The sequence below is a fragment of the Schistocerca piceifrons genome, chromosome 2 (genome assembly GCF_021461385.2).
Source record: "Schistocerca piceifrons isolate TAMUIC-IGC-003096 chromosome 2, iqSchPice1.1, whole genome shotgun sequence".
Lineage (NCBI taxonomy): Eukaryota > Metazoa > Arthropoda > Insecta > Orthoptera > Acrididae > Schistocerca > Schistocerca piceifrons.
This window is the reverse complement of record NC_060139.1, coordinates 180,126,567-180,133,824: the sequence shown is the minus strand read 5'-3', so window position 1 is coordinate 180,133,824 and position 7,258 is coordinate 180,126,567. Positions and strand designations below refer to the sequence as shown.

The window sequence follows — 7,258 nt, the reverse complement described above, 5'->3', positions numbered from 1 at the left end:
GGGAAGGAGAGGAGGAGATGGGGGGAAGGAGAGGAGGAGATGGGGGGAAGGAGAGGAGGAGATGGGGGGGAAGGAGAGGAGGAGATGGGGGGGAAGGAGAGGAGGAGATGGGGGGGAAGGAGAGGAGGAGATGGGGGGGAAGGAGAGGAGGAGATGGGGGGGAAGGAGAGGAGGAAATGGGGGGGAAGGAGAGGAGGAGATGGGGGGGAAGGAGAGGAGGAGATGGGGGGGAAGGAGAGGAGGAGATGGGGGGGAAGGAGAGGAGGAGATGGGGGGGAAGGAGAGGAGGAGATGGGGGGGAAGGAGGAGATGGGGGGGAAGGAGGAGATGGGGGGAAGGAGATGGGGGGAAGGAGGAGATGGGGGGAAGGAGAAGGGGAGATACTTCAGGTCACTGCTTTGTAATGTAACACACTTCATAATCTAGGTCAAATCTCTCAATATTACTGAAGAATGATTATTGATAGCAAAATTATTACTAAATGTATTAAACAGCTAGCAAATGTTTCTTGATCATAAACGAGTTCTTAAATGTTAAACTGTTTTCAGTGGGGAAAAAAAGCTTTGTCAGGTGTAACAACATATTTGAGACAGACTATAGTTTTCTGTTGAGATCCTTTCTGTATCTACTTTTGTATGATTGCACTGCTTTGAATGTAAAATGAGAACATTAACAAAGACTCCGTAACAAAGAATCAATGCCCAGGACACTAGAATCATTTGATTATGATACTAGTCAATTCCTAGAGAAATGGTGATTCATGGACTCATGGGATCTGAATCAGCATGACTCAACAATCCTAATTAAAAACATTATGGATAAACTTTTTTACTATAATTTTTTTGTGGTTGTATATCGTTAAGTTAAAATACTACCTGCAGACTACCTACTTAATATAAACTAGCCTTTATTTCAAGAATTACTTTTAAACTTGAGTTTTATTTTCTTTTTTTATTATTATGTACTGTCCCAAGAGCTGACCTCATTAAAATGTATAGTTATATTTACAGCCCACTTTATTTCCCCCTAATAACTCTCCCATAACTCTCAAGCAGCTTTTTCAACTTGGTTAGTTACCCAACCACTACAGAAACAGTGTTGCAAAACACCTTTTCAAATAAAAAATATCAGTTAATTTTTTTTATATAAGCACCACCTATCAATTAATCTTTAAAATGCATAAATGCCTAGGCATTTATGAATTTTGGGTATTTGCTCCAACTTACAAATACCCAGGCATTTTGCATCACTGATCAGAGAAGCACCATCCTTCTCCAGCATCTACTGGTGACAGCATTCACTTCAGGGAACCCTCTTCCCAGAAATCTAAGGCTCAGCAGAAGAAGAAGAAGAAGAAACCTCAAGAGAAGGCTACATCACTGACCCCAGAGGCACCAGATCCTTCTGAGCTATTCGACTCAGGATCTATGTTCATTGATGCTGTTTCACCTACACCTGTGACACATTGATTCTGATGGCTGGCCTGTCTCCTTGGCTGCTTCATGCCTAACCACTGTGCCCTCGACATAATTCAATGGAACTGCAATGGCTATTACTATCACGTATCAAAACTACAAGTAATACCCACCTGTTCTGCGAGCTTTATTGCTGTTTAGTAAACATATTTCACTGACAATCATTCTCCAACATTTTGAGGCTACCATGGCATCTGTCAGAACCACTCTGATCTCTTCTAATATTGGCCCCCCAGAGCATCTGGAGAGGTCTGTATGTTGGTTCACATAAATGTCATAAATAACTGAATCTCCCCCCCCCCCCCCCCCCCCCACCCCATACTACATTGGAAATAATAGCAGTAAGAGTGTGAAAGATACCAGCACTTACTGTTTGCAATATTTTTTTTAGCTCTGGACAGGGCATTTACATACACTGAGATAGCTGCCTTCATCAACAGTCTTACCTCCCTGCTCTCCGCCCCCCTACCCCCTCCCCACTTAGAATGTAGATGCACACCACTGCCTGTGAGGGAGTACCACGTTACCATGTTATTCAATGGATCCTCTGACCAACTTCTTTCTCATATTAATCTCTGTCTTCAAAATAGTGATGTAAAATGCCTGGGTATTTATAAGTTGGGATAACTCCTTGAGAATAAGTGGAGAGTTACTAGAGGGATCTTTGATGAGATCAATTTATGGGGTAGTACATAATAAAAAAGAAAAAACTTGAGTTTAAAAGAAATTTTTGAAATAAAGTATAGTTTGTATTAAGTAGTTAGCCTGAAAGTAGTATTTTTATCAACTACTGATTCAGAGAGTTGCCGATTCTCTGGGAATCGACTAGTGTCAGAATCAAATGATTCCAGCATCTTGGACATTAATTCTTTGTTATTAAATCTTTTTGGAAGTCAGCTTTCTCTTTTCATCTTCGCAGCAGTGCAGTCATAAGAAAGTAGGTAAAGAAAGGAGCAGAACAGGAAACTATAATCTGTCTCAAATATCGTTACATCTGACAATAAAGCACTCTTTTCTTGTTTTTCATTGAAAACTGTTTAACATTTAAGAACACAATCATCGTCAAGAAACATATGCCAGCTGTTCAATACATCCAGTAATAATTTTGCTATCAATAATCACAAAAATTGATAAAAAATACTTTTTTCTACATGGCCAGATTTCGGACATTTAAAGCTGCTTTGGGAAAATTCACAGGTAAAATTCTCCTTTATAAATGCCCTGCCCACTGGGCATTTGCCCAGCGCACATCACTACCGATCACGTGTGAACAGTCGAGATCCCTGAAGACTGTTTACAGCAACCTGAACTGGGGAGGACCTATCTGCCTTATGGGCTAACTTTCTTGTCCAACTACCACAGGTCAACATTAAGGGAACAGAGGGAGTAAGCACTCCAAGTATGGCTGATAACCATCTCACACTAAAGGCAAAAAGTGACACCAATAGGATGGAATGCAAGCGATCTTACTTTCTCTGAGCTTCGAATATGAGAAGCAAAGACCTTAAATTTTGGATTATATAGTCCTTAATTAGGCTAGGACACTTCAGGCAGTGGGGAGGATGATCATCTCTGCAATTGACAAAGAAAGATGGTGACTCGGATAGCAAGTTTTCATGACACAGTCGACCAGTCCCCACGAATTGGGGGGTGTTCATGTAATTGGAGGACATATGCTCAAAGTGTTGGGGTATGAAGCATTAACCTAGGCATCTAACTCTGCTACAGATGCTACTATTGCCACACTTTTTATTTTGAATCACACTTTCACATTAACATATCAGTCTGTCACCACAACCTACATTTCAAAAGCTGATATAAACACAAAAGAATTATCAATTTTCTGCTTTCTCTGTTTGTGCACCTATAGCACCATACACCGGACCAGCATTATGTAACAGGGCAAAGCTGATACCTAGTATTGGTAGCTTAGTTGACCTGGTTCATCAACCTGAGCATACTATTCTGGATATACAGATGAGCCAGCGTCCAGCCCAAATTCCAATTCCTCCCTCCCCCCAAACTCAACTGTGGACAAACTGCTTGAGTGAACTCACAATTTAAATGTTAAATTTAAATTAAATTTTAATTTAAATATTCATATTAAAATCTCACTGAATCATACACTGATAGAATCTCCCAAAGGTTTATTAACATACACAACACATACTGTGCTCCACAGAAACTCAAATGCAATCAGCACATTATGTCACAGCTGCCATAAGTAAAATTTAACTCTAAGTGAGACACGAGTCTTAAACAAAAGATCATTTTCAAAGTGCACAAGTGAAAATTTCACAAGCCACCAAAGGATACAAAATGACAAAATTAGAAATGTGAAAACTGAAAAAACTTGGTAGAGTATGTACAAAAAAGTTAGAAGAAAACATGAGCAAAAAAGGAGTCAGAAGACAGAGGAAATCTTCCACCAGAACCAATATAGAGAAAAAAGGAAACCACAGGAACAAGCAGAATTCTAGTTGGGTGCTAGTGTTATCACGTCCAGGATAAAACAATGAAAAAGCTATATTGTTTGTAAATGAAGTGGAGTCATAGTAAACAGGTTGATAATCTAAAAAATATTATTATTAGGCCCTATCCAAATCTGGAGAACAAACAATGCAATCTTCTTACCACAAACAATTCAGTTGGCAATGATAAACCAAAATGAAAATTTACACAATACTAGAATTGCCATGCAAGCCATTAAAGAAATGACAAAGTGTCCATCACTGCATTAGGAGTCAGTATTACAATTGCCAATAAACACATGCCTGTAAGTTCTGAATATACTATCAGGTAACTCCTCTATATTAGGACTATCAGTTCCACAGATGGAGAGCTACACAAAGGATACACACAGTCAGTTTTCAAAGATTCACTCAACATAAAAGTTATGCTGTCAGACTATCTGCAATTTGGTAAGAGCAGCAGTGTAACTTGCATTCGGTAATGTAGGTAAGCACATGTGTTTCATACTATACGCCTAAGGCACCAGCGTCCTTACCAGTACCACGTAGTTACGAACCTTTTGAAGTCCTTCCATCACCATCCGGTAGTACCACCCAAGGAATAACTTTATCATTGTCGATTTCGTAAACCACCCCCGTTCTGTCATCAAACGCTAAAATTTTGGCATTAAATGTTACTAGTTCTGACAGTTCCATGCCCCTGCCAGATTCGCCAAGGTTGGATTTTAAAGTCAAAGGTTCCACATCATCCCAGGTCACTAATATTTTTTCTGTTTTTGCATTCCAAGTCAGGTATCCCTTTTTCAAGCAACTTCGCCAAGCATTTTCTTCGTTTGCCTGTTTGGAACTTTTATCCATATCACTTATAATACCAATACGAAACATGACACCCTTTGGTGTTGTCATTGATGGGGTCAATGGATAAGAAAAATTATAAAATTCTTGCTTTATGGGAGGTAAATACAAATTTTTTATGTTGTAATCTACAGACGCGTGGTCTTGGGTAAGAACTATATTTCGTAATTTATGCCGACTAGATGGACTATAAGTATATAATACTAATAATAATATCAAAACGCCAACAGCAATTAAGCTGACGAAATGTGTCTGAATCCTTAACGTACTGTTCCCAACACGGTATGCTGTTGGCGTCCTGATTGCTTGCCTCCAGTCTCGCAATGTCATCATTTCACTGCTTTCTGAGGCGACTGGCATGTGTTAAAACTCAGTGCACAAAGTATGAAACATAGAAATACATAACTAATAATAACCCCCCCCTTTTGTCACATATTCACACCTACAACTTTCACGTCCCCATGTTCGTCTGCGTTACTCCCCCCTCCTGTCATCATACAACACCTGGGCAAACTTCAGCCAACTGTACACCAAAGATAAGACATTTCCCGGAGAAATGTCACTGCCCACTATATTGCGAGAATTCAATGCGGACGTGGAACTACGTACTATTTTAAATCACTATGTCGTTCCGTGGTGCAAGCTAATTTTCCTTGGGTTATTTCTAAGAGATTTCTCTAAATAATTTGCAGAAAATCATCGTAGGTTTTGGCTGCGTCATTTACTTAGCAAGTTGACTGCCATACACTGTGATGAATGTTTCATCACTACTCCAGGCCAGGCATATCGCGTCAGGCGTGCTGTTCTACTGTGGCCACTGGTGGCTACATCGTGTTAGACTTAGTTCCTCCAATGCTAAAATGCATATCAGGCTACAAGTTTTCTCCAGCGAACTCGATCAGCTGTCAGGGTTTTCACCTTCTTTCCAGTTCATGTCCAAGCATGAACGACCCCTTTTCAAAAGTTTTCTTTCTCGGCTTTCGAAGTCTTCAGATACATCTCCAGCCAGTGGTTTCCATAACAGTGTTGATTTGGGAACTGTTCCATACAACATGCCCCACAAACGTCAGTATTCTTCCAGCAACGATTTTTTGTGGGCTACATTACACTTCATTATCTAAAGCTTTGTCCCGATAACTGACCTTTAGAATTCGCGTCAAGTATCGTTGGTGAAAAATATTGTTCTTGTATGCTGATTTTATTGACATTTTCCAGACCTCATATGCATTTATGGCCATCGGTAGCTGATAGAGACGAACAGCTATAGCCGCAGCATTGTGGACATAGTTATAAAGTCTGTTTGCCATATGGATCGCATTTGTTGAAGACTGTAGAAGCTTGTGCAATTCTGCTCCTGATGTCTGAATCAACATAACCCTTATACAGATAAGATTGTCGAGACATGGAAATCGATCAACATCTTGTAGTACCTTCCGTTGCATTCTATTTTCAGTACATATCACAGTCTAACATAACAGTCGCGACACTTCGCCTCTATTTTGTTGCTACAGCGGCAGCAGCGCCCCAAGCGGCCGGTAGGTTGAACTGTGAGTTCGGCGCCATCGTGAAAGCGAATAGTGATTGTTTATTTTGATTTATACAATGGTTTTTACCATCGGGAGCGTTTGTAGCGCAATAAATTGCAGCAACAACAGGAAGAAGACATCACAGCTTTTTTTTTTGGGTTTACTAAGGATCCTGGGAGGTATATACCATCATGTTACTAAACTGTATCGTCAGGATTCACTTGCAAACTATATGTGTATAAATGATGAATGTTTCGTTTTAAGGCCCGCATCTCGTGATCGTGCGGTAGCGTTCTCGCTTCCCACGCCCGGGTTCCCGGGTTCGATTCCCGGCGGGGTCAGGGATTTTCTCTGCCTCGTGATGGCTGGGTGTTGTGTGCTGTCCTTAGGTTAGTTTGGTTTAAGTAGTTCTAAGTTCTAGGGGACTGATGACCATAGATGTTAAGTCCCATAGTGCTCAGAGCCATTTTTTTTCGTTTTAGGAGCAGAAAATGGCTAGTTAATAGCCGACGAGAAGACCTTATGAAGAAAGACTCAGTTTACCTGTATAATAATATTAGCTTTTGTTCGCTACATTTCGAACAAAACCGGTTCATGAACGCAGACAATAACAAACTCGTTTGGAATGCAGTACCCACACTGTTTGACATTCCAAATAAACCCCCTCAACTGATGATGAAGAATGAAGAAGAAACTGCCACAAAGATTCGACAGTCAACCTAAAGCTGTAAAACAGTCCTATGACACAGAAGCAGCCAGTTCGACTCTCCATGTATCAGTGCCAGATTCGTGTGAATCACCAACACAGATCTGCTTTGACGATGAAGTGGTTAAATTAAGTGCAGCTGTTCGTGTCGTACAAAAGCGTGTGAAGTGTCAGAATGTGCAGAAGCGAAACTATTACGGGACAAGGAAAGTGCCTACAGACAGA

General features: G+C 40.5%; 1 protein-coding gene across 5 annotated transcripts in view; it reads right to left on the bottom strand.

The window, feature by feature from the left end:
* LOC124777445 (soluble calcium-activated nucleotidase 1) overlaps positions 1-5,315 on the bottom strand; it is an 82,796-nt gene extending 77,481 nt beyond the window's left edge. For 4 of the 5 annotated variants that reach the window (XR_007015729.1, XR_007015730.1, XM_047252860.1 and 1 more), the window contains exon 1: positions 4,504-5,314. Coding sequence is in view for 3 of the 5 variants with exons in the window: in XM_047252860.1 (XP_047108816.1) it covers positions 4,504-5,161 (658 nt within the window). In the remaining 2 variants the exon portion in view is untranslated. Of the gene's footprint in view, positions 1-4,503 lie in introns of all 5 variants that reach the window. The other variant, XM_047252858.1, reaches the window with a different exon arrangement.
* Positions 5,316-7,258: the final 1,943 nt, after the last annotated feature.